The following is a 26,073-nucleotide window of genomic DNA, read 5'->3' as shown; positions in this document are numbered from 1 at the left end:
CGAAGCCTCGGTCCCTTGGTGCCCTGGCTGGGGGGGGGGGCCGGCCAGAGCGGCCCGCGCAGGCGCAGAGCGAGGCCGGGTGGCCCCGGGGGCCTCCTTGCCTCTGCCCCGACGGCCCGCAGCTCGGAGATGGCCGTCGGTCCGAGGGTGCCCGGTCCTCGTTTCTGTGCACGCGCCAAACACGCCTCGAGCTGCGAGCTTGGGAGCCATGAAAGCCTCCTCCCCGTTGCGGCATTTTGGACGGAGACCAGGGTATCTTTTCTGCACCCTGTAAACATGTGGAAACACTAAACAACCCCCCGCAGCCGCCCCGCCCCCCAGCCCTCCGTCCCCTTAAATAGCAAACAAATGAACTCTGGATTCTCTCGCGGGCAGGACAGGGAAGGCAGGGTCGGGAGAGGGAGCAAGGGGTCGTTTGCAGAATTGCCTCATTATCCTATTACTCCCCGGGAGCCCATGGGTGACTTTTCATCTTGGGGTGGGTGGCACAGTCATAAGCAATCTGCCCTGTATGTTTGTTTCGTGATGGCTAATTTGCTGTGAAGTTGAAAGAAAAAGACTAATGCTTAAAGGGAAGGATTCATCTTTCTTCCTGACGTTTGGAGGTTGCAACTTTTGCAGGCACATAGGTAGGGTGAGGTCAGGGCCTCAGGCTCGGGGGAGGAACGCTGGGAGGCCACGCCAGGAGGAGGAGGCCTTTTTGGGGGGCAGTCCTCACCCAAGGCAGGTGGGCGAGGTTTCCTGGGCTGCCGGTCATGCCTCATTAGTGCCTCGTCAAATCAGTGTCGTGGGTCGTGGGTCACGACCAGGAATTTTTTAAGAGCGTGAAATAAATAGGTAGGACAGACCAGAAAGGTTCAAAGCACAGATAAGGGGGTGTGCTGTCCCGAGGAACTTTGGTTCAGTGGCGTGTGTGTGTGTGTGCGTGTGTGCGTGCGTGTGCGTGGCGTGCTTGGTTCGCCCAATTCTAGAGCAAAATCTATTTCCTGCTGCGGGTCAGCATTAAACACATTGGAAAGCCACGGCCTCGGAGAAGTCCGTGCCGCGCCGTCCCTCGGTGCCAGCCTCAGACGCCCTGCTCTGCTTTCCGACCTGGTCACCTCACAAACAGAAGGGCAAGGGATTCTTCCCAACGGGAAAGTCAGCTCACAGCTCTGCATTTAACTCTTTCTCGGGTATTCTGAATTCTGCGTTCCCTCCTCTGAAAGACGCTGCAGTGGAATCACTCCTTCCCGTGCAAGCCCAAGGCAGGCGGGGTCCGGTTGGGCTTTCTCTCTGGGGGGCACCTCCCCCCACCCTGCAGGAGCCCCCGAGGTTTGGACCTTCCTTAGCCTTTCAAACCACATGCTCACCGAGCCCTGGTCTGCGCGCCACACAGCTGTGCAAGTGCCTAATGCTGCTGTAGCATGCCCGTTCCCAGGGGTGTTTATATTTTAGCCAAGCAGCAAACCGCGCGCCCTGTTACAGAGCCTCGGAATCTAGCGGTGGCGGAGGAAAAGGGAAGCGTGGAGGGAAAGTGTGTTCTCCTGGCCGCGCCGAAGCCCCAGCTGGGGTCTCTGTGTGTATTTCCTTTCCAACGTTCGCTTTTCACCTAAAAACAATACGCGCGATTTCTTTCCCTGCAGATTTGCGAAATACAACCTCAGGGTCTTCGGAGGTTTTTTTTTTCATACTTATTTACAGAACTGTCTCCGAGAGGCCATCTTCTGCCTCACTCGTCTTTCTTAGACTTCGCCCACTTCAACTTACACCCAGCTCCCTGCCTGGCAGCTGGCGGTGCGCGGTGAGTCATTAATGGCTGTTTATTGCACAATCGCAGCCCTCCAAACAGAGGCGGCAACATTGTTTCTCCGCTGGTGAGCTAGGGAGAGAGGACACGTGCCGTGCAGCCCCGCAGCCCTGCAGAGCTCCCTGCACGCTGGTCCCGGGGCGGCCAGAGCGCCCACTGGCTGAGCCACCTTCTGCGTGCCGGGCCCCCGGGACTGGGCGCTGTGCCCACGGGGCCTCCTCTACCCCTTGCGAAACCTCCCTCCCACCTCCTGCCCCTCAACGCCACACGCACAGTCTGAGGGCTGACAACAACAGCCTGCGGGGCAGACCGACCCCCTGCCCACCCACGGGGGCGGAGGGGCTGGTGGGGAAGTCACTCGCGGCCAGGGCAGCGCCGTGCAAAGTTGTGTTCCTCCGCGCTCCACGCCCCGGCCTCTCGGCTGCCTCTGAAACCATCATTCTCATCCTCGCGTTCAAAGACCTTCCCCATTCTCGTCCAGGCGAAGAAACAGTAAAGGTGAGAACCCCAGGCGGGGTTCGTCAGTGATGGGAGCCTCCGGCCCGGGGGGGCGCTGCTCCCCCGGCTGCCGGCCCCCCTGCCGCCAGGGCGCCCTAACTCCAGCACCTTCAACTCTGCATGAAAGCACCTGGGGCCGAAGAGCTGGGGGCCTCAGCCGTCCCCACGTGGGCCGCCGCGCTCCACCAGCTTATTCGGCCCCATTCCGACAAAACTTTCCCTCTCAGGGGACTGCCGTGGAACGCACAAGATGGCCCCTCGCTCGGGGCTCCCCCAGCCCCCGTCCTTCCGCACGGACAGCATTTAGCAGAAACCCTGCAAAGGCGGCGGAGTCCGCTTCGTCCCGTGCTCTCACAGGTTCAGAGACCGCCCCCCCCCCCAGCTGCCACGGTGCTTGGAGACCTCGGAAAGCAGGCACGCCACCCCACCACCACGGCAGTGGAAGGAGGACGTTGTATTTGTAACGGGCACACTTGGAAAGCGAATCCAGAATTCACTTTAGTTTCCACACCGGGGAGCGAAACGACGGACCGCCGTGTGGGCCTCGGTCGCCACGGCGAGGTTCCCGGCATCTCTGTAACTCTCCCATATTAATTCAGTCTTAAGTTTCAGGAAATAAAATAATTATGTAGTTAAACAGAGGTCCTTACGCAAACAACCCTGTGTTTGCAGTGCACCGACCCATTAGCATCAACGGCGGATGCGGGCTCCACGGGTTCCGAGCCCCAGCCCCAGCCCAGCAGGCCGGCCGCAGCGGGGCCACCCCCTCTGCAGAGCCAGCAAACATCCTCGTGGAATTTGCTCCAAAAACAAAAGCTTCACCAACCAAAAGTCCAGGTAAACAGGCAGTAAATACCGGCTGATGCCGCTTGCCAGTGGCGGTATCTGGGTTCAACCACAGCCCGACGTTGCCACTTTTTTTCTTTCTTTCCAAACGACACCATTACAAGCTAGCTCTCGGCTTGGTCATTTTTTTTTCAAGTTTACTAGGTGCTGTTTCCCATTGACTTAAATTATCCAGCCATAAACCATCTGAGTTAAAGGGAATAAATAAAGACCTTGTACTTTCCAGGAAAAAAAAATAAAGAGCCCGTTTCCCACATATCACCTCACACGTCACCCCTACAAATTAAGAGCTACACAGTAAAGAGCCCGTTTCCCACACATCACCTCACACGTCACCCCTACAAATTAAGAGCTACACAGTAAAGAGCCCGTTTCCCACACATCACCTCACACGTCACCCCTACAAATTAAGAGCTACACAGTAAAGAGCCCGTTTCCCACACATCACCTCACACGTCACCCCTACAAATTAAGAGCTACACAGTAAAGAGCCCGTTTCCCACACATCACCTCACACGTCACCCCTACAAATTAAGAGCTACACAGTAAAGAGCCCGTTTCCCACATATCACCTCACACGTCGCCCCTACAAATTAAGAGCTACACAGTAAAGAGCCCGTTTCCCACACATCACCTCACATGTCGCCCCTACAAATTAAGAGCTACCCCACAAACTCGAGCTGCATGTGCCCCGAGGTCAGAGCTCATCTCTGTAAGTCGCCAAAGGGGGGGGGGCAACAAAGGACGTGGACGCCGGCGCACGCGCAGCCTCGTCTTGTCGGGAAGGGAGCAGGGTCTCACTCGAGCGGGACCCCACGTCACGCGGCGGGCGACCCACCTTGAGCTCCCGGAAGAAGATGCTGCTCCTGGCCCACTCGACGATGGAGAACAGCGTCTGGTCCGCCATCTTGCACATGAGCCCGAAGGTGCTGAGCTTGTCCTGCCTGCCCCGGCCGGCCTGCTCCTGCTGCAGGTAGGCCGCGATCTTGGCCTGCACTTGGGGCTCGTCCGGCTCGCACTTCAGCAGTTCCAGGACCAGGTGCGGGATGCCGGCCGGGGAGCTGCCCTGGTAGCCGTCCACGTACGAGTAGCCCAGGAGCGACTCCGGGGAGCTGGTGTAGGGGTCGGGGTACTCGGACTTGATGGCCCGGCTGGGGAAGTGGCCGTAGGCCTGGTAGCCCTGCAGGCTGCCGTGAGGGGGCATGGCCATGCTGATGGGGGAGGTGACGAAGGGGCTGCGGTCGTAGTCTGTGGGGGGCAGGGCGGCGTGGCTCAGAGGTAGGCCCTTGGAGGCGGGGTGCGCGTTCTGCAGGGCGGAGGGGATGCCCAGCTCCGGCGGCACCGCCTGGATCACCTGAGACATGGCTTCCAGCTTCAGCCCGTTGGCGCGGATGAGGGCTTTCTTCTGCTGCTTCAGGGCCCTGTCTCTCTTGTACATCGGCCCGAACTTGTTCCTTCCTCCCCGCATGCGGTCCGCCCTCACCGCTGTAGGGGCGGCAAAGGGAAGTCAGGTGTCAGTCAGACGTGCGTCACTAGCGTTCCCCAGGTAGCCCGTTGTGTGGAAACACGGAAAATGGACCAGAAGTGGGATGTGTGGTGGTTTTCTCTGCAATGGTCCTCAAGGTCCCCCGAAAAGCCTTGTCCTCAACATTTATGAATTGTTTCCTCCAAGGGTGTTTATCACCAAAAAGGTATTTGGGATATGGAGGGACCTAGCTGCCCTGGGTGCACTGCAGAGATGCCTGCCCTCCTAGAGGATACTTTGTTGCCCTCCTAGAGGATGCATTGTTGCCCTCCTAGAGGATGCATTGTTGCCCCCAGAGGATACTTTGTTGCCACTCCTAGAGGATACTTTGTTGCCCCCCAGAGGATGCATTGTTGCCCTCCTAGAGGATGCATTGTTGCCCCCCCAGGATACTTTGTTGCCACTCCTAGAGGATACTTTGTTGCCCCCAGAGGATGCATTGTTGCCCTCCTAGAGGATGCATTGTTGCCCCCCCGGAGGATACTTTGTTGCCACTCCTAGAGAATACTTTGTTGCCCTCCTAGAGGATGCATTGTTGCCCCCCAGAGGATACCTTGTTGCCCTCCTAGAGGATATTTTGTTGCCCCCAGAGGATACTTTGTTGCCCTCCTAGAGGATACTTTGTTGCCCTCCTAGAGGACACTTTGTGTTGCTTAGGAGTGTCAGTGTGTCTCCTAGGCATTGTTGCTATCATGCCAGTTACACTGCGATTCTCTCTGTGGAAACCCAGGCTGCTGAGAGAAGAAAGATACCCCGAAACCCATTTCTGGGTGGAACGGTGGATGCTTTCTCTTAGACCGCCCTCCTCCTTCAAAGCCCTGTTGGCTAATTTGCTGCAAGAGGGTCGGGCACATACTTCTCTTTACAAAATGATTTTCACCCGGACTGATGGACGCACATCAGGGCACCTGATCTGGTGACTGTTTTTAAGCTTAGCCAAACCGGACATAATTAAAGCAAGCTCCTTTCAGAAGCCGTCCTGACAGTTCACCGTCACAGCGCGGCATGGAGTCCAGGGCCACGTCTACTAAGCTGGTCATTCTCTCCAAGCCCCTGGTGGCCAGTGGCGATTAGACAGACGCCACCAGTGACCTCTGACAGCCTGTGACATGCTGAAAAGGCTGGAGGTGATGTTTTTTGAGGTTTTTATCTCAGGATTAGTACAGCATTAACAACCTATGGTAAATATTAGGCGTCCAGAGATAGCTGAGTTCCCCACGTGGGTGAGAATTTACCGATTAAGTCAGTTTTTCCATTGCACTGGCAAGGCAAGTGACTTAGAGTTAAAAAAGTATATATATATTTTTTTTCAGGCAAAGCAATGCAACTTTTCCTCTTGTTAAAAAAAATCAATGACATCCTAGGAAATCACAACATGGAATTTTTGACATTTTATTTTCTAGTTCTCCTACTACACTAAGCCTCTACGCCATTATTCGGCTTTTGAAAAAGAAGTGATTCCTGATAAAGAAATTAATAAACACCCATTCCTTCCTTTCAATCTCTTCTTAAAAGTAACACAGACGGAACAGTGCCCGTGATAACCAAAGTGGCTACTTCTATCAGGAAGGAATCTGCTAGCAACTCAGCAGATTTATTGGGAGTCTGGGATATGTCCAGCCCGTCTGCGTTCTGCATAACAGAAAAACTCCACACACGGCCAGCCTGTGCCACGCCGATCGGACAGCGCGCGGTCTCTGGTGCCGGCGCATGCCCACCGGGTGCACTGCCACGACCGTGTCGTTTGCAGCCCACACCATCTGTGTGTGTGTGTGTGTGTGTGTGTGTGTGTGTGTGTGTGTCGGGGGGAGGAGGTTGGCAGGTGGGCGTCTGAAGAGCAGCGACACACCCCAGTCGCCCACAAACGACACATTAGGAGCGGCAGGCCCCCGGGGGCTCCCCCACCTGCCCACCTGCTCACCTGCTGGGCCGTCGTCCGGCCTGGCTCTGCTCTTTCAACGTCAAGTTGAAAGTGGCTTTCGAACTGTTTGTTATTTTTCAAGTTTCCTGCTTCTTGACATTTTTTAATATGTTGCAGACTCAGTCATGATCTTAATTAAAAAAAAGTGTTTTCCCACACTATCCAAACTGACACTCTCCACGAGACACTCCTTTTGACGGCGAGCGGCTTCCCTCCTTAGCCAGGGAGCGCTCAGGGGGGAGCCACAGGTATCGCGGGCACACCTACTTGAAAAAGCTCCCAGGGGAGTGTTTACATGGGCATGCTGAGTCGAAAGCTTGAGGATTGTTTTTTTGCAGATTATTTTTATTTGTTCTCAGTTGAATTACTTATGTCTTATTTTCGTCTGACCTATTTTTATTTTTACCATCGAATACAGCTACTCCCCATCCCCCCCAAAAAAGTGGGGGCACAACTCCTACTACATTGTTTGTGCTGGTTGATTTCAGCAGGGTTAAAATGAAAGTCCGTCCCTTCCTCCGTGGACGACACACCAAGTCTTACATCACTGCCAGCGGCGGTAAAAGACCAGGACAATAATGTTACTCTATGGTAGACACAGTGTTGTTTTAAGGTCTCCGTCCTGGGAGAGCTGACCGGCGGGCGTGGTTCGCGGGACCTTACCTTCCAGCTTCATGCCCACACTCAGACACTTTTGGAACCGGCAGTAGGGGCAGCGCTTCCTCTGTGTCTTGTCGATTTGGCAGTTCTGGTTCTCTATGCACGTGTACCTTTTATTATTCTGGACGGTTCGCTTAAAAAACCCCTGCAAGACGGAGAAAATGGTGAGACACGTTATACATCGCCTAACACCCGTCTCCCTCCCACTGTTTCATTTTTAAGGAAACCACCGGCCGATCTTTACACGGCCCGGTGGAAGCCCTTGGGTGGGTCTCTGGCTCGTTCCACATGTTGACAAGGCGGGCCCCCCCCCCCCCCGCCCAGCCCTGCCAGGGCCCAGCGCGGAGTGTTCTGGCACCAGGGGTCTGTCCCTGAAGCATCACATCAAACCTGGGGGGGGGGGGCTGGCTGACCACCCCTTCACCGCAACAGCCAGGGGAAAACACATCTCGTAGGGACCAGTGCCTCTGCCCTGCCGCCCTTCGCGCCCAGAGAGAGGCAGTGGGGCCGGCTGGCCGGCCGGCCGGGTTCACAGAGTCCGGCACAATCTGGCGACAGACCTTCGCCAAGTGCCGGTGGCAAAACTGACCAGCGGAACACTGCAGATCCTTTGCGAATGTCAACATCAGGTGGTTAAAAGCAAAAGGATTTAAGGAGTAAAAATGGGAAAATGTTCATAATTCCACTGGAATGCATTCCAGTGTGGGAACTGTTTAAAAAAAAAAGTGAATCTAATAGGCAGGCCAGCACGGCGGAGAGGGGGAGCTGCCTAGCGCAGAGCGTGTGCGGCCTCGGGTTTCACTCGCGGGGGCCCCGGGAACAGACGCCGCGGCTGTCTCTATCACGGCAGCAGTGTCGGCCGGCGCTGGGGCTGCCCTGTCCCCTCCGCGAGCCACGGGGTGAACCGAGCGTGGCGGTGGGGAGCGAAAGCGTTTTCCTGGCAGCGGTGTGAGTAATTGTCCTGAGTTTTCCACTTCAAAAAAAAAACCTTGAAAAACAGCGAGTATCAAATACACTGGGAACGCGCCCGCGAAGGTCTAGGATAAACCCTTCATGTCTAACTGATACTAGCAACAATGTAGCGCTCTCCACAGACCGCTTCCTTCCACTTTAAGTAGGTCATACATTCACGCAAACCACTCTATTATAGACAGACCTGGTTTCTTCTTCTGTGGCGACATAAATTTCCAAAAATCTTTTAAAAAATTACTCCCTGAGTAAATCAGGGTGCAATCACACGGCCGGGAATTTAGACTTCTGTGTCCGGGGGTAATGAATGTGCGGACGGCGGCAGGGAAGGCTGGAAGGCCCGAAGTGACGAGGTGCTCGGGGAGCACTCTGTCACGGCCCCCCGGAGAGCAGCGGTGCTTTAAACGTGCATAAGTCAAGCAGAATCAATACTCGGGACTGTTAGGAACAGAAGCATCGCCGCAGCTACGTCACTCCGCTGCCGTGAAATGCCTACAAGCCACGAGGGCGGCGAAGTTTCCTGAACAGTCACATGCCTTTGCCCTTTGCATTGCATCAGACACATACTTCTGAGACGCATTCCATTTCCCCGGGGCCGAGTCCTCCTCTCTCCGTGTTCATTGGGTCTGGGGCACGCAGCCCGCACCAAGCTGCCCCAGCCGCCCCGTGGTTGGCCTCGGGGCCCCCCCCCCCCCGCACCCCACGTCCCGGGTGGCGCCAGGGAGGGGAGCCCACCTTGCAGCTCTCGCAGGTGAGGAGCCCGTAGTGGTACCCCGACACCCTGTCCCCGCACACGGGGCAGAGCTCCTCCAGGTCCTCGTCGTAGGAGTAGCTCACCATTTTGAACTGGGACACTGAAAGAGAAGACAGGGGCACACAGGGGCCCGGTTAGTTCCCTCCGAGGCTTCCGCCGGGGCGCACCGCACGATGGGGGCTGGTGGGCGAGCGCCCCGGGGAGGACGCAAAACAACCATCACGTCCACCCAGGGTTCTTCAGAGACCTGCCCTGCGGTGGAGGTGAAACATCTGTGGGCGCCCAGGGGTGCGCAGTTCGTGTACCTTTTTAGACTTAAAAATAATCCCAGCGTCTCCAACATTTACCCACTGGCCTCAGGGCGGGCACGCGCCTGCGAAGCCACCCACCCAACCAGAAAGAGGAATCGCCTAAGTAACAATTTCTTTGAAACTTCCTTAAAAGTTCCAAAAAAATGTCACCCTTGCCCGAGGGACAGAAATAAGCACACCCCCCACCCCCACCCCCCACCCCTCAGGAAGTTCGAGGCCAGCACGTCCCCGCCGGGAACTGCAAGCCCTTGGCGGAGAAACTCGATCTGACCCCAGAAACCCGGGTCTCAGCCGCCCCCTCCCCCGCGGCCAGCGGCGCCCGGCGCTCGGGTCTGCCGGGATAAGCCGAACCGGGTCTGCCCGGTCCCGACACTCTCATCGCGCCCCCTCGGAAACCTCCTGGAAAAGGAAAAGGAAAAGGAAATGGAAAAGGGAAGGCGCAAGAAGGGAGGTGGGGGGAAAAGGAGGAAAAGAGACGGCGGAGGGTTTGGGCTCATCCCAGCCACGAAAGTCCAGGCGTGAACGTCACCTGTTTTCGATCGTTCCCGGAGAGTATAAACACGCCGAGGTCGCCCGGCTCCAGTCCGCCCGAAACGAGGCCGCCGGCCGCGCCGCGCCGCGGGCCTCGGGCTGCCGCTTCCTGGGACGAAGCCCCGGAGCCAGACGCGCCGAGCGCCTCCGTTCGGCGGAGGTGGACCGTCCGCGCCCAGAAGGGCAGTGGCCCGAGCGGCCCCGGACCGCGGTACCTGCCCCAGTCCCTTCCCGAGACCGCGAGTCTGCGAGGCCCGCACCGTCCTGTGACCCGCGGTGCGCACTCGCCTCGCGCGGTTGCTCAACCTCCCCGAACACAGGCGCGCAAACACCGGCTCGGTTTGTTTTAAGTTAATCAGTGGCATTCGCAGGGGGCGGGGTGAGGGGGGTGGGGAGCCGGTGACCGCGCAGGAGTTTTCTGATTTGTTTACCAAAAAGGAAAGAGAGGTAGCCGCCCCCATCTCCGAAATACCTGGCCGCTCGTGTCTTTACTGGCCTCCTTGCCAGGAGTTGCTCTTTCTCTCTGTTAAGTTTTTTTTTTTTTTCCTGTAAGGGTTCTGTAGGCCCCGGAAGGGGCCGTGGGGAGGGGCACAACTCGGTGAGGGCGCGCCCAGCACCGCAGGCGCAGAGTCCTGGGCTGGGGTTCAGCCTGGAGCCAGACGCAGAAGCCGCCGGCCGGTCCTCCAGGGCGCAGCCTGGGTCCCCGGCGGAAGCGGGCGGACCCCGGTTTTGAGAACCTGGGGCTTGGGGAGGTAGCAGGTTGGAGAAGTTCGACTCAGTCCCATCTCTCCTAAAACTCGTGACTATCGCCTGCGGCAAGTTTTAGGGGCAGAAAAAAGTGTACTTTACCACGTCTGTTACTTCCTACCTCCCTGTCCCCCCAAAGTCAATGCCAACTTCGCACCTAAGGGGTGCGGAGAGACCGCCGTGTGTAGGGGACTGGGAGCCCACGGTGGGAACCCTGCACCGAAAAGACGGGGCTGGGGTGGGGACACTTGGAAAGTTCACCCGCGGAAGCCGTGCAGAGAGACAGACGCCTTTGTGCGACCCGGGGGCGTCTCCCCGAGTTCCCCAGGTGGTGTAACGCAGGAGGGCGTCTGGGGAACGGGGTCTGTCGGGACAAAGAAGTCCCTATCTTGGGGAAGTGGAGGGGAGGTGGGGCCTTGGGAAGCTGGGGCCTCAGAGGCCCTGGGAGAAGTTCCCCCGAAGTTGGGCGCGCGGCACTGTGCAGCCAGGTCTCCCCACGGTCGGCTGGGGTGTTTGGGGCTGAAACCGGAGCAAAGGTGGGAATGGGGTCCGAGTCCCGACCGGCTCCTCCCCAGGGGTTCCGCTCCGGCCGTGTGGCCTGGAGGAAGCCCAGGCGAGCGCTCTCGTGCCCAAGGCTAAGCGCGTGCGCGCGCGGCCAGCAGCTCCCCCGGAGCCAGGGGCACGGGGAAACGGACGTTCTGCTTTGGGTCAGTAGGTCGTATCCAGAACTCCCCTCTCAAACTTCAGAAAGAGAATGTTACAAGGGCATTTCCCTCCCATTCCGCCCCCCCCCCAAACTTCAGGCTCTGGCGTCTCCACGGGTCCCTGGGAAACGCAGGAGTCAGGGTGAGAAGCAGAAACTTCCCTTTTGGACTCAAAAGTCGCGCCGGCCTCACGGTGGCCCAGAGGAGTCCTCTCTCTCGGCAGCTGGAGGCGGAGGGTCTGCGGACAGGGCTTCCCCGGCAGCAGATGGGCTTTTCCACGCCGCGCCCCCATGCCGCCGCTGCGGGGACCCGGGGACCGCCAGGCAAGGCCACTTTGGGCCAACCCGGTTCCCTCCGCGGCCAAACTCTAAGTCGGCCTCGGGGGCCTCGGCCCAGGGGACTCGCACAGCCCTTCCCGGAGGGCTGGAGAGACCCGAGGGTCCCAGAGACCCCAGGCCCGCCGCACACCGACGCCCCCGCCCCCCACCAGCCGGTTTCCCCGGCGCGGCCGAGCGGTGAGCTCAGCAGCCCTGAACTCTGCTCCCGAAACCTCGCGGCCCTTTCAAGTTCGCTCCCGGGACGGCAGGAAGCATTCCGGGATCCCAGGCTTGCCTGCCCGTACATCCTGCGCGCGCGGGCAGGGGCGAGCGTGGGGACCCGTAACTCTTCCGAGCATTCATTGTTCCCCGCCCGGCCCGCGGCCGCCGCGGCGAACTTGTGAATGGCTTCTCGCGACCAGAGCCGGAGTCGTGACCTGGGAATTCGGTGGAAACGCAGCCAGCGAGAGCCGCTGTTTTTGTCCGCGATCAGGAGCAGGGGAAACACACAGGGCCTCCGTGTGCCCGCCCGCGGGCTGCGACGGGGTGCGAAGCCACACCGCCCGGCCCTCCCCCACCCCTTCCAGAAGGACCCGCGCGGATCGTGGGGTCGGGGCCGCGGCCGGCTCTTCGGTTCTGCCCGCTCTGCTGAACCTGCCGAGGCCCTGGGCTGCCCATGGGCATTCTGACGCCGACACAGGCCTTGCCGGGGTCACCTTCTCTCTCCGCGGGGTCCTGCCCGAGCGGGCTGTTCTCCTCCACACCCGCGCGCCCATCCCCCGCCCCCATTCCGGGACCGAGGACCTGCTCGAGCTCCCAGGGACCCACTCCTTTCCGTTCGCAGCCCCCTTGAGCGCGAAGACTCCACTCGGGTGGCCCCGGAGCTTGAAGCTTCTCCCTTCGTAATCAGAAGCGGCCCGTCGGCATTACTTGGAAAACGTGCCCCCCCGCCCCCGCCGCATGGTTCCAGAGCCATAAACTTTTATGCCTGCCCGGAGAGGGGGCCCGACGCCCGCGCGTGGCCGGCCCGGCCACACCGGGCGCGAGGAGTCCGGGTGCTGTGGCCGCGGGAGCCGGAGCGCCGCGCCGCTTACCTTGCATGTTTTCCGGCATCTGCCCCTGGTCCCCATGCGATCGGGCCAGGCCCAGGGCTTCCGTCTCCACTTTAGGCAGCATGACAAGGCGGCTGCGGGCGGGGAGAGGGGCTCGGTGTCCGTGAGGAAGCCCCGCACTTGGGCGCGACCGCAGATTCAGCTCCGGCGGTAAGGAGGAAAGGGCGCCGGGGTCCGCTCGCCCGCCCGCTCGCTGGAGTGTACCTCCGCCTCCTCCGGGGCTGCGAGTCCGGACCCCTGTGCTCCGTCCAGTCCCGCAGTTTTGAGCCGCGCGGTGCCGCGAGGAGGAGACCGAGGGCTCGAGACCCGGCGGAGCCCGAGCGCGCTGGTTCGGCTCGGCGAGGGCGGCGAGGGCGGCGAGGGCGGCGGCGGCGAGGGCGCAGCTGCCCGGGGCGCGGATCCGGACGCGCCGAGCTCTCGGTGCGCAGCACGGGAGGCCGGGCAGGGGTGCCGCCGCACGGCGGGGCCGCAGTCTCTGCTGCGGATCGGCTCCGCGACTGCCACCCTGGGTGCGCTGCCGAGCTCAGGACCGACCGGGGTCTCTCTGGCGCGCGCGGCACTTCTCTCCTCTCCGCCCCTTCCCGGTCCCTGCTCCCTGGCGCGCGCAGTCACAAGTGAGGGGTGTGAAGTTCCAGCCTCGCTCTCGCGCCTCCTTCACGCCTCCCGCGGGTCCCAGGGCCGCTCTTCGCAGCCCCGAGGGTGACGGTGCAGGCAGGGAAGAGGGGGCCGGGGGAGAAGGGAGGTGAGCGGGCCGGGGGCAGGGGAGCCTGCGATGAGGGCTGATGACAGTGACGGGGGGCTCGGGTTCCGGACTCGGGTCGGACCCCAGGCGCCAGCCAATGAGGAGGCGGCGCACGCCCCAGTCCCCGCGCCTGCCCCAACCTCTTCACCCCGCCTAACCCCCCTCCCGCCGCACCCTGGCCCGGGGCGGGGGACCCGGGTGCTTCCGGGTCTTACCGCGGGCGAGCGGCGACCTCTGCCTGAGCGCAGCTGCGGCGGCTGGAAGGCGGGGGCTGCGATTTCCGTGAGCCGAGGGGGAGCCGAGCGGAGGGGAGTGGGGTGCGCCCTCGTGTGTACGTCGGGTGAGGGGCTGAAGGGGGGGGGGCTCCAACACCCTATTCGACAATCTAAAGGGGAGAGATGGTGCATTCAGCTCGCCGCTCTTTTCAGAGGCAGAGGTGCCCGCCTCGCCGGGGTGTCGGGCTCTCTTCCCGGAGGCGCTCGGTCCGCGCGGCCCCCGGCGCCCTGGCGGGGCGGAGCAGCTCGGCTCACGCAGGGGACAGCCGCGTCGCCCCGCCGAGAGTTCGCCCACTCGCCGGAAATCGGAGGAACACCTACCCCTGTTTCTCTCGTCCAGGTCCTTTGCTCTCTTGAAAACGCCTCCCCCCCGCCCCCCAACCCAAGGCTGGCGACTGGCTCCCCAAGTTTCACTGAACTGCGCCCGTGGAGGACGCAGACGTCCGCCTGGGCTTTGCTTTTCCACGCCGGCGTCCCCTCGGCGGGCCGGGCCGCGGGAGGCCCGGAGGCCCAGCCCTCCCTAAAGTTTCGAGGAGCCATCTGCCGGGCGAGCTCCTCGGCCGCCGGCGCGGCCGCCTCTCGCGGGCTTCCAGTTCTCCTCCCGCCGGGATGAGGCCGGCTCGTGCCAGCCCCCTGGCGCCCGGGAGGTGCCTCCCCGCCGCGTGTGGAGGGAGTCGGGGCATTACCCGAGTGCGCGCGAGAGGGGGTGGGTTCGAATCTCCAAAGATCCGCGCGCCGCCTGTTCGGACGGGGGGCGCAGGGCGCGGTGAACGGGGAGCGGCCCCAATCTCTGCGGCGCACAGCCGCGGCCGGATGGGAACGCGCGGTTCCCCGCCCGCCCGCGCGCCGGGCCTCGGCGGCTGGCGCGGGCCCTCTGCGCGGACTGGTCGCTTTGCTCCTCCGTATCTGTTCACAATGCACCTTGCTGAGGTTCTGGTGTTAGTAGCAGTCTCGGGTCTCATGGAAGCAGTGAAACCGGGGGTGGGCTGGGGTGGGGGCGCTGACCCCCGTTTGCAAAGGGGCGTGGGCCGGAGTCGCTGCAGTTAGTGATTAAGATGCTCGCATTTTCCTGACGTGTCCATCCACTTTCAGCATGGTGTGCGACCACTTGTTTGGAATATGAGCGTGAAAATTTATGTGTATACATCTCTACACGTTCCAGAACAGGAATGAATCCCGAGGCCCAAATCAGGGTTTTGCCTGTGGATTCGGGTGAACTTTGAAAACCAGCAAACCAGTTTGGTGCAAAGCCTTAACTTGGGACGGGGTCCTTCCCCTGCCATCAGAGAGCTTGCGGGGGCACTGACGCTGCCTCCCCAGCTCGGGCTGGCAGCCGGGGTCCGCCGGCGGGAGGGGCGGGGAGAGGAGGGGGCAGGATGGACAGAAGCGGAGCGTTGGCGAGGACCGAGCGCCGCGTCTGGACTCGAGGTGGGGCCGACCCAGGCCCGGAGAACTTGGCGTTGGGCACTAACCCGGAGCGCCGTTCAGGGCCCAGCCCGCGCGCCCTCGCCCCTCCGCCCCTCCCCCGAAGGTGGGGGCTGACGGGGAGGGAAGGACCGCGGATATTCCTTTACCGCCTCACTAAACGGAAGGGGCGACGGGCGGTCGGGGGCACGTGGGGCTGGGGCCGCGGCTTTAGAGATCCGCCATTGGAACAGCGCGCGGTCCTGGGAGGAGGAGAGGCCCCGGGTTTCGGCTTTGGCCGAGGGGCCAGTCCAGGCCCACGCCCTGCTCAGCGAGCAGCAAAACCAGGGGGCACCAGGGCGCAGGGGGTCTTCTGCTGATCAGACGCGGGGGTGGGGTGCTGGCTCTTCTCAGAGAGGACACGCTCGCGTCTCCTGGGGCTCTGCGCAGCGGAGCCCCATCCCTGGGGCGGCCGCAGAGGCGGGGGCGGGGGCCGGCCTCCTCCGCCAGGCACATCGCCAGCACCCTCTCCCCTCTCCCTGCCTTCGTGTGACCACTCACCTCTGGCCCCTTGACCCTTGCATTCCGCGGCGTGTCCCCGGCCCCACCTCTCAGAGCCGGGCACCCACTTGCCCCGCGCCGAGTGCCGAGTCTGGGCGTCCTGGAACAGCCTCCCCCCCAGGAGAGCTGCGGAGGAGGAGCCGCGCCGCCCGCGCTGCCTGGGTCCTGCCGCCTGCGGACGGGTCCAGGTGGCAGAGGCCGCAGGGCGAGCAGGGAGGGGAGGCCTGAGGTGGGGCGGGAACAGGGCCGGTGTGGCCTGGACTGACCGACAGACACACGGACTGGTTTGGAAGGACAAGGCACCCCCTTCTCCGCCGGACACCGCCCCTGGGTGGGGACAAGCTCAGACACCCACAGGCCTGGGGCTGGATCTGAGGGTCTTCGCTGCAGGCCTGCCGACCTGGGGCACCCTTCCCTCCCCAGCCTCCTTCCTGACCGGGCGGGGGCGGGGGTCTCCAGGGCTCCTCCTCGCGGTTCCTGCGGCCCGAAAGCGCTGATTGACGGGTGCAATTATAAAGGCTGATGGCTCCGGAGGCTCCCGCAGCCTTGACGAGCGCGGGGAGCGCGGTCCTGGCATATGTTATCCCGGCTCTGCGTCGCAGGCCGCGCGCCCCGCTCCCCGCGCGCCGCCGCCGGTAGGGCCCCGCGCTCCGCACGCGCTCCGCAGCTCGGGGAGCGGCCTGCCCTTGACCTGGGCTGAACACCGACGGCTGCGAAGGGACGCACGTCAAGGTCCTGGGCCGCGGGTCAAGTTTTCTGGCTCGGCGGACCCAGGCTGCGGGAGACGGGAGTGGAGGGCCCGCCCGTGCGGCGGGCGGGCGGGGGCGCGCGGTGGGGGGAGAACTCCCCTGACCGCCCCCTCCCCCACCAGCCTTGCGGGTCTACATCCTTGCAAACAGTTTCTAAAGCTTCCTCCGGTCCTGCTTGCCGGTGTTTTTTGAGAAACCAGAACAATGCATCGCTTTTCCCATCGCACGTGTCTACTTTTTCAGCCGCGGGAAACAATCTCGGTTTCTCCGCCCCGCCCCCGAAGACCTCCAGCAGAAACTCCAGGGGAGGCGGCTCCTCTCAGCCCCTGACCTCAGGCCGGCGGAACCTGCCAGCCCTCCCCACCCAGAAAAGCGCGAGGGCAGCGCTTCGCTTTCCCCCCGCAAGGGAAGTTTAGCGGAAACTCCGGACTCCGCCGCTGCGCGCTGCGCGCTGGGCTGCCCGCCGGCCCCCACGCCCCCCACCACCGGCGTCCCCAGCACTAGGTTTTGAGTAGAGAGGAATTAAATTGCAGCTCAGACCTATAAATTAATGATAAGGAACTGTGTATTGGCCGAGGCTTTGAAGAGATAAACTTGAATAGGCGAGAAGTCCTGCTTTGTTTGTTTGTTTATTTTTAAGTTCAATCCCTTTCCACTGTCCGTGTAAACGACCGCCGCCGACCGCGGGGCCGCCGTTGGGGGCGCCGCGGGGCCCTGCTCCGGCCGCACCTGCACCGCGCGGCCCGTCTCTCCCGGGGCCGAGCGTGCCCAGTGTCGGGGGACCTGGGCGCCTCCGGCTCTGCCCCTCCCTGCCCCAGGCCGCTTCCCGCCCTCGCCCGGGCGGTGGGGGAGGTGAGGTTGAGGAGTTTGGTCGGATTTTGGCAATCCGCAGCTCCCTGGAGGAAGGCTTCGCTGTAGAACTTTTTGACTTTATTTTCTCTAGGGTGCCCTGTACCCGCCCAGGGGCCCAGCGCCTCCGGCCTTGGGAGCACCCGTGACTTTCTGGGCGACCGCCCGCTGGGGAGATGAGTGGCCGGGGACACAGGTTTGGGCGGGTGGTCCAATTTCATCCACCTCTTCCTCGCTCCGATTGAAGTGGAGACGAGCCGTCCGCGCCAGCCCAGAACTGCAGCCACCCGGTCGTCCTCGGGACCAGGAGTGGCGGTCTCCAGCACCATCCCCCCGCCAGCAGGCCACCCAGCCCTCAGGGAACCCAGCGGAGCCTGGGGGTAGCATTCCCCTGGCCCCGAGCCCCTCCTCGGCCTGGCCTGGTTGTTCCCGCCCTGCGGTCGGTCACCAGAGCCGGGTGGGGCTGCAGGATTCCAGAGGGATCTGGAATCTTCCAGTAGGGAACACTCCCTACTTCCCCTCACGCTGGGCTGCTGCCCGGGGGCAGCGCCCCGCCCAGGGCCGCTGGGTCTGAGGCCTGCGGAGCCGCGGCGTCGAGCGGTCGGAGTCCCTGTCGGACAGCGAGGACCCTGGGTGCTGGGGAGGCGGGGCCTGCGGTGGCGGCGACCCCAGGGACGCGGGGACGCGTCAGGGCCGTGCGGTGGGGGAGGGTGTGTCAGCTCCCCTCTAACCTGCAGACAGCTTTCCTGCCTCAGAGACCTCGGCCCACGTGCCCTGAGGAGGGGAGAAGTCCTTTCGCTTCCCCCCGGTTTCTGGCCTGGAAACTGGGAAGTCGCTTCGGGGGCCTGACGGGGTGGGGTGGGGTGGGGTGGGGGTGGTCCCCACAGGGTTTCTCTCCCATCCTGTCCTGTCGGGACGCAGGAGGCGGTGGGGCGCAGGCTGCGGAACCTGGGGCCCAGACGCAGAGACGGGTCGGCACCAAGGGAGGATGCGGGCGGGCTTGGGGCCCGCATGGCCCTGCTGGAGACACGCCCGGGTGCCGGACTCAGACTCATGCCGAGTGCTTACGAAAGGGTGGTGCCTCCTAAAGGCCCCCTCCCTGCCCCGTCCCCCTGGGGCCCAGGGGGCAAGTCTTCTTCTCTCTAAAGGCTGCCACTCTGAGTGGGTCTCTGTCGTCCTCAGACCCACTACCACCCCCAGCAGAGGCGCTGGATGTTCTCCACGTGTCCTCCCTGCTCTGTCCGTTGCCACGGCACCAGTGAGGCTTCACCCCCTCCCCCTCCCCCGGGCCCCAGGGCACCCAGGGCTGTCCCCACCCTGAGGCCCGCCTATGCCTATGGGGGATTCAGGTCTCATTTCCCCTGTGGAGCGAGCAGGGTGATAAGGAGCCGAGGACAAATTCCTTTCTTAATCCCAAATGCCTCCCTGAAGAGAGTCTGAATCCAGCCACTTGTTTTATATTAAAACTCCTTCCTAGCCGTGGGGGGCGGGGGGAGCCAGGTGCCCCTTGGAGGAGAGAGAGAGCGAGCGTCGGAGACTCGCACCCCTGCGTCCCGTCTGCAGCTCGCTGTCCTGGCGAGCTGTGCGGCTCTGGGCAGAACGCTCAACCTTTCTGTTCTGCTCTCGCCGGCAGAACAGGGTTTTAGCAGCATCAGCCACAGAGGCTCATCCCACTGAGCCAGGGGTTTGGCTCGGGTCCCCTTTGTCCCCTCCTTCGCCGCCGGCCCCCCCACACGCACCCCTCTGTCTAAGGCGACCCCGCTGGCTGGCCCGATCGCTCCCCGTCCTCCGGGACCAGCTCCCTTCGCCCGGCTGAGACTGCCCGCCGGGCTGCCTCCGCCCCTCTGTGGCCGGGGCGTTTGGCGTTTGGAAGTCGGGTGTGTGTGTGCTCCTCAGCCACCCGAACACACCTCACGGCGCTCCCCCCAGACTGGGAAAGCGGCCGCCTTCAGGACTGGGTCCGGCCGTGGTTGGTCCTCATGGGCCCCCCAGGTTTCCTCAGGCTCCCTGGTCACATCTCACCCCTTCTCTGGGTGCCCCCAGACCACAGCGTCCCCTCCTCCACATTCCCGTAGTTCCTAGAAGCTAACCGGATTCTCTGGGAAGTTTTTGTTCCAAGGAGGGGCCGAGTGAGGACGTGCAGCCCCCCCCCCCCAAGGAGCTGTACCCTGCAGCGGGCTCTGGGCTTGGGAGCCTGACTCTGAAGCCTGCCCCGTGAGCGCCGTGCCTCGGGGGGTTGGGGGGGCTGGGCCTCCAGGTGGCAGCCTTCCCAGGGCCCTTCTCTGGCTCAGCTCAAGTTCAAGGCCGAGTCCCAGATAACACCAGACGGCGTGTCTGGGTGGAAGGGTCAAGTGAAAAGGGTTGCCAAGCCCCTGTCCGCCCTCCCTCCACAGACCTCTCCCGGCTTCCTCGAAGGGGCACTGAAGACACCCTTCAGCCTGAGTCCCAGCTGTGGGCGGGGGTCCCCGGAAGCCCCGGGGTGTGGGGGGCTGGGGGGGAAGGAGGGGGTGGCAGAGCTCAGCTGCCTGCAGCCAGAGCCCGGGCGTGGGCGACTGTCATCCCAGGGGTCGGCAGGACCCACGGCCCTCGCTCTCCGCCACAGAGAGCCCCGAGGGCCCAGGGCTTCCCGGAGGCGGTCACCGCGCTACAGCGAGACTCCAGGAGGCGAAGGGGACCACCGGGCAGAGCACTCTCGGCCCAGCAGGGACCCAGAGGGGCAGCTTGTACACAAACAGAGGCCCACCTGCCAGTGGGCACACAGAATTCGCGTGGAGGCGGCAGTGCTGATCGACCGACCCCTCCACACCCGGGTTCCGTGTGGAGAGCCGCTCTGTCCCTGGTCCCATCTCAAAGGTGCCTGGAGACCTCAGACTCTCGGAACAGTGTGCCCAAGGGCTCTGCTCAGTGGGCCAGCCCGGGGCTGTGCCAGCCCAGTCCACGGGGCAGCTTGCCCCCCCCACCGGGGGTGGGGGTCAGCCTCTTGGGCTCCACTGTGCAGACTGAGGAGTGCACAGTGGCCCCTCCTCCTCCCAGCCAGCCCTTCGGGTGACTCTGTCCAGCCTCGAACCCGAGGCTGATGGACTCGGCCCTCCTCCAAGGCTGCCCCGCGGGCGCTCGGGCTCTGCCGGCGGCCTCCTCCGGGTGACTCAGGTTCCAAACCGGGACGTCTCAGCCACCCGCAGGGCGGCAATACCCGGGAACCGGGAGGCGTGTGCCGGGGCCGGGAGGGGGCGGCGGCTGCGCGCAAGATCCGGAAAGAAGTCTCGTTTGCCGGGAAATGGCCTGGAATTTTGTTATCCCGGGGTCCGGCGCGGGGAAGCGCTTGGGCACGTTTAGGGCGCTGGGGAGGCTGGCCGGGTGCCTCCCCCGGGACGTTTCCCCGAGGCGCAGTCTCCAGCAGTCTCTCTCCGGGGTGGGGGGACGGGCGTCCCGCGCGGCCCGGGCCTCTGCAGCCAGGCCGCCCCCCCGCGGCAGGTGTTCCGCGCGCTGGGAACCGACGCCCCCCGCCTCTCAGGCGCGGGTGGCGGTAGCCAAGGGAAATGCAAGCGCGCCTCCTCCTCCCCCTGACCCTGTCGAACCCAGCCGCGGCCCCAGCGCTGCGCCAGGCGATGGGCCTGTGTGGTCTCGTGACCCCGCCCCGGGCGCGCGCGCGCGCGGCCCGGTGTGCTACGGCCCGCCGCGCCCGCGCGCCGCCCGCGTCCCCGGCTGAGCTTGCCCTCGCCGCGCGCCCCCGACGCGGAGCCCACAGATCGCCCCTCGCGGCTGCCGCCCGCAGGGACAGGTCGCCCGCGGAAACGACTTGGAACCGCTCGGTGCTCCCCCGTCAGCCCCGTTCTCGTGCCCGTAGCTGCTTTTATCTGCCGAGCAATCGATCCCCTGGTGCGCCCTGCGTGCCATTCCCGGGTGTTCTTTCCCGTTCGGTACAGGACGTCTTTCTGGTAACCATTTCCTCATTGGTGCACTCCAGGGTGTAGTGCGCCCATAAAAAAGCAATCACTGCGCTCAGCGGGGTCAGCTGGTCACCCAGGGAGCGGGCGGGAGAGCCGGGCCCGGTGCTCGTCCTCGGCCCGCAGAGGCTGGGGCCGGGGCGCGGGGAAGCCCCCAGGCAGCCCTGGAAAGCGCTCAGAGGCCTTCAGAAACCGGGGCGGAAAGGCACGGGGCCTCCAGGGGCCAGTAACCCGACCCCGACTGGTCTCCCGCTTCCACCGCCGACCCAGGGCGCTCTTGCCCTGGCGTTGACAAGTTCCTGACTCTCCGTTTTAATCTTTTAAATGAAAATTATCCTTATGGGCTTACTCGTGTTTATAAATACAAGACATGGCCATTATTTTGACACACAGACAGTAATCCTTAACTAATGATTGTGTGTGTGTGTGTGTGTTTGTATGACTTTTACTGGCCAGAAAAACAAAAGCTTTCCCGTGGTGTCTGCTGCGAATGAGGCAGCGCTCTGTGGTGTGGCCCGAAACTTCACACATGTCTGAAAGCCGTCCGGGCAAGTCTGACCAGTGATTGAGCAGTCCATATGGCCAATTTATTTCAAGTTGTTTTCAAATTTTAGCTTATTACTTGTGATTAGAATTCTCGGAAAATAGCAGGGATGAAACGGGTACACTTCCCCAGCTACTTCAGGCCAGCAGAACTGCGCCCCACAACGGTGCGCATAATAAACCACCGTTGAAACGCCCGTTTGCGCCGGCTCAACTTCAGGAGGGACGAGTGTGTGGTGTGGGTGGACGTCTGAGCCTTCAGTGGACACAGCAGGAAGTGGGGACAGTACTGACAGCATCAACAATGAGATTAGGTCACACGCATTCCTGTGGGAGCCGAATAATAGGCAGGCAGTTCATGGGGCGACTCCTACTCACCAGCAGGTGCACGTCCGTGCTTCCGAAGGTCCCGTGAGTCCCCGGAACCCACGCGGGAAGACATTCTTCGCGGACGCGCAGATGGTCCCTGGGCGCACAGCAGGAGTCATCGGGCGTAGGGAAGCGGGCGGCTCATCCAATGTTGTGGCCTTGGGAGAGGACGCACCTGGCCACACGGGCCCGTCCTGAGAATGTGAAAAAAGCAAAAAAGAAAAAAAAAATCCAAGAATTCAGAAAGTTCCAAGTAAGTCTCTCCCTGGACTCTGTACTTCTTTTAGCGTTTGTGACCTGCCGTAAACCATGCATCCAGTTTCAGGATGGTGCCTAATTAGAAAAATGGAAACTTTTCATAGGCTCGGCGGGGTCACATGACTCTACGCAGGTCGATAAGGGGACCCTGTTCTAAAGTGACAGCAAAACAGATAAGAACTCTTGGCAGATAGTGGTGGAGAAATGATTAACCCAGAAGCGGAGAGGCGCTACGCCGAGCCGAGCCGAGAGGGGGAGACCGCGGGGGGGAGGGGTCAGGGGATCATGCTCAGCAGTGGGTGAAACTCCACGCCCGCCCCCAGCCACCCGCTCGGCCCGGGCTTGGGACCCGGCCCCTGATGTTGTCCCCTCTTTGCAGAGCGGCGGGCCGAAGCAGCTCCTCCGGCCTCCGTAAATATGTTCTGCGTGATAACGTGGGCAGGTATCAGTCCCGTAAGTGATGGCGACAGATAGGGCTGACACTTTGCAACTTCCCGTTTCGCAGGCGGCGCTGCCTGGTTTCCTGGAGCGAGCAGTGCGGGCGTCCGGCCTGTGCGCCTGCCGGGGGTTGAAGGGGCAGCCTGCGTTTGTGCCCCCGGTGAAAGGACCCGTGTCCGTGGAGGCTGGTGCTGGCAAAGCGGTACCTGTGTGGCACGTCTCCTGTGGTCTAAGCTATTCTTTGCTTAACTCCATGGAAAAGCCCGGATCAGGGCACTGTCACTCAGATGAACAAGAGCAGTTCTAGGTTCTCGTGAATTCCCCTCCGTGGTCCCTCAGAGTAGTAAGATCTGGACCCTTCAGAGCAATGCATGTGTTTTCCGATATTCTTTTCTGGTTCGATCTGATTTTGCTAATAGAGCAAACTTTTTTGGTCCGTCTGACATTCTATTTGGAAAAGTCAAAAGGTTTATGAACAGCATTTTCCCCATCAAGATGATCTTTCAGGGGATTAGATTTCTCTGCATACGTATAACAGAAAAAAACAGAATAACAAAGAACAAGGAAGACTTACACAGGGCATTTACTTCTCTCTTCCGAAAGAAGTTCGGAATCCAAGGATCGCACAACAGCTCCCCAGAGTTGTCCGGAACCTGGTTCTTTCCGTCTACTGTCCTCCAAGTCCTCATGTTCCAAAAGGGCTGCCAGGGTTCCGGCCATCATTGCCGGGAAGCGGTGTGGAGGAAGGGGAGAGAAGGCACGCCCCTTTATGAGGCACTTCCTGGAAGTACAGCTTACATCTCACGAGGCAGAAATTCAACCCACACTCACGCTTAGCTGCAAGGAGGGCTGGGAAGTGAAGTGTTTTAGCTGGACAAGTAACTGTGTATTTTAAACAAAAAAGGCTTGGGCGATTATAGTCATTCATGTCCATCCTTGGCAGTTATTTCTTTAAAGAATAAAACAACAACATGGTACCACTAAAGATATTCCTTTGTGTCTTTTGAAGGACATAAGGTGACGTCACGTTCGACTTCTCTCAGCCTCGAATTCTTCGTGATAAAGATGGCAAAAGCTGTGGGCTCCAGTCGTGGTTTCTGGAGGGAGTGGATGGGAAGACACAGAGGAAGTGCTCCGTGTCGTGACTGGAGGTGCTTTACGCCTGCATAGATGTCACGTGAGACCAGCGTGGACGTGGGACGTGGGCCCTAGAGGAGATACACGGCTCCCCTGACGAATTCGGGAAGACCTCCGAGTGTCCTTGTTCACGCGCCGTGCTAGCCATGGGTGCCGTCCGACACCGGGCGGCAGGTCTCCCAGGGTTCTTCCGGTGTAGAGCACCGCAGTGGTGTGGTCTGACCCTCCCACTCTTCCAACGGGGCTCGGAACCCAGGCAGCGACGAAACGGCCGGGTTCCCTGCTCCGTTCTGAGCTCCCGACTAGATGGAGTGGCTGTGCGAGAGGCACAGAGAGCACCCAGCGCTGGCAGACAGCGCGACCAGGTTCTGCCCAACTCCCACCAGGCTCCTGCGGAAGCACGATTTGCCCCTGTCCCCCGCCGACTCAGTTCCCTGCAGAGTGGCCCCGCACGCGGCAGAAAGGTCACGCTGGCGAGTTCATCGGGTCTTTGGAAAGCGTATCTGTCCGGGGAGCAGAAACAGGCATTCCGTGCGCTGTGAGAAGCGAGCGGGTTTTTGTGAGCGAGGACCCGGCGCGGCGGTCACGTGCGGCCCCAACAGCAGGTGCTGGGGACTCGGAGCGTCCGCGCCCCCCGAACCGACACACAGGGAGGAACACAACACAGATCACAGCCTCCGTTTCCAGCGGCTCCTTCCCTCAGGCCAGGCGCCGCCGGGCCGCTTCCTTTCCGCGGATGCCGGCATTTTCCGCTCCCGCCCTCCGCTCCAGGCGCCCGCGGTCCGAGGGTCCGAGCTGGGACCGAGACCGCCCGTGGAGCACGACAGAGCGGCGTCTGCCCGCTGGTGTCAGGGAGGGCTCGTGAATGATCGACGGGTAACTCGTGCGTCCGAGACGTCTTTGCCAAAATCCGAAAGGCCTGTGACAATGCCGTGTGCACCCGCACGTTGCGTGACGGTGTTCGGGTTCGGTTAATGAGTTACAGTCACTGCCGGCTTCCTGAGAACTCTCGCGCGGGGCATGGCGACCTGCCCGTCCGGAACTGACGCTCTTGCACCGTCGGGACTCGGGCGCCCACGTGCAGGAGGGCCCCCTCCCTGACTGTGCCTGTAGTTCGGGGGCACTCAGAACTGGCACCTCAATTGCTCACCATTCAAATGCACCGGTTGCCCTGGATAATGCGGGGGAGGGGGTTGCAGAAACCGTAGAAGTGCAGAACCAGCCAGTTCCTGCCAAACCACTGCTGAGCGGTGCGCTTGGGCTCGCCCCCTTACCTCGTGGGCGTGTGTCCCCGATCGTACTTAGGACTTGGGCTGTTTGACACTTGAAAAAAACATCGGCTTCCTTGACCACTCCCCTAGCCCCCAAACTTTTTAATAACTGTGAGAAATGTGGCACCTGGCCGGAAAGATAAGCGACTTTGACACAGCGCTCTGACGGCCGGGCAAATATTACTCACTCTTTATAGCGCTAATCATTAAACAGCCTCGCCGCTCTGTGCCACCGCGGCGTCTGCAGCGTGCTCTTGTGGGAGCCGGGGCCAGCTCCCCACGGCTATCGCAGCCTGCGACGCTTGTCTGATGGCCGGCGGCTCCCCTCCTCGTTTGGAGTACAGGGAATGGGCTCCGGTCATTTTGTTTCCATGCAAGACCTTTCGAACCCTTCAGGCAGGCAGCCGAACTCCCTGGAGAGCCTGCGACGCGACGCCCCTGGGAGTCGCATGGGGTAATCATTCTAAAGTGGCGCCGGGCATTTCTGGTTCACGACATGCAAGGTCGCACGTTACCTGGCGTCGTCTGGGGGACCGCCTGGAGGAGGTGGTCTTTCGGACCATGCATCCCTCTGGAACGAGGGGTGTGTGCACGCGAGTCCTGTACGGGGCTGTAGGACTCGACCTCGGATGTGCTTCGGTTGTTCTAGTGGACACTGGCCTTGACCCCTGGCGCCTTGCTGAGAAAGGGAAACGATTCATCCAAAATGACAAATACGGTAGCATTTAAAAATATCTGTCCCCTGTGCAGTTTCTCAACACACGGAAACCTGTGGTTGATCGAAACGTCACCCCATAGTAAAGGCATAAATGTGTCATGGTTTCCACTGTGTTTTGGGAAGGACGA

General features: G+C 61.8%; 1 protein-coding gene across 4 annotated transcripts in view; it reads right to left on the bottom strand.

The window, feature by feature from the left end:
* The window catches only part of NR5A2 (nuclear receptor subfamily 5 group A member 2), an 87,801-nt gene extending 65,367 nt beyond the window's left edge, over positions 1 to 22,434 (bottom strand). Inside the window, exons 1-5 of one of the 4 annotated variants that reach the window (XM_045817145.1) lie at positions 22,133 to 22,434; positions 12,667 to 12,758; positions 8,944 to 9,062; positions 7,243 to 7,384; positions 3,972 to 4,618 (exon numbers count right to left, since the gene is read on the bottom strand). In XM_045817145.1, coding sequence (XP_045673101.1) covers positions 3,972 to 4,618; positions 7,243 to 7,384; positions 8,944 to 9,062; positions 12,667 to 12,758; positions 22,133 to 22,242 — 1,110 coding nt within the window. In that variant the 5' untranslated portion in view covers positions 22,243 to 22,434. Of the gene's footprint in view, positions 1 to 3,971; positions 4,619 to 7,242; positions 7,385 to 8,943; positions 9,063 to 9,802; positions 10,112 to 12,666; positions 12,759 to 12,888; positions 13,280 to 22,132 lie in introns of those variants that run through there. The other 3 variants (XM_045817137.1, XM_045817152.1, XM_045817161.1) reach the window with 3 other exon arrangements.
* Between the last annotated feature and the right edge of the window lie 3,639 nt (positions 22,435 to 26,073).

The sequence above is a fragment of the Phyllostomus hastatus genome, unplaced genomic scaffold (assembly GCF_019186645.2).
Source record: "Phyllostomus hastatus isolate PE091 unplaced genomic scaffold, TTU_PhHast_1.1 phas_contig_148, whole genome shotgun sequence".
In the NCBI taxonomy this organism is placed as follows: domain Eukaryota; kingdom Metazoa; phylum Chordata; class Mammalia; order Chiroptera; family Phyllostomidae; genus Phyllostomus; species Phyllostomus hastatus.
The sequence above is the reverse complement of the archived record's forward strand: the minus strand, read 5'-3'. Positions and strand labels throughout refer to the sequence as shown.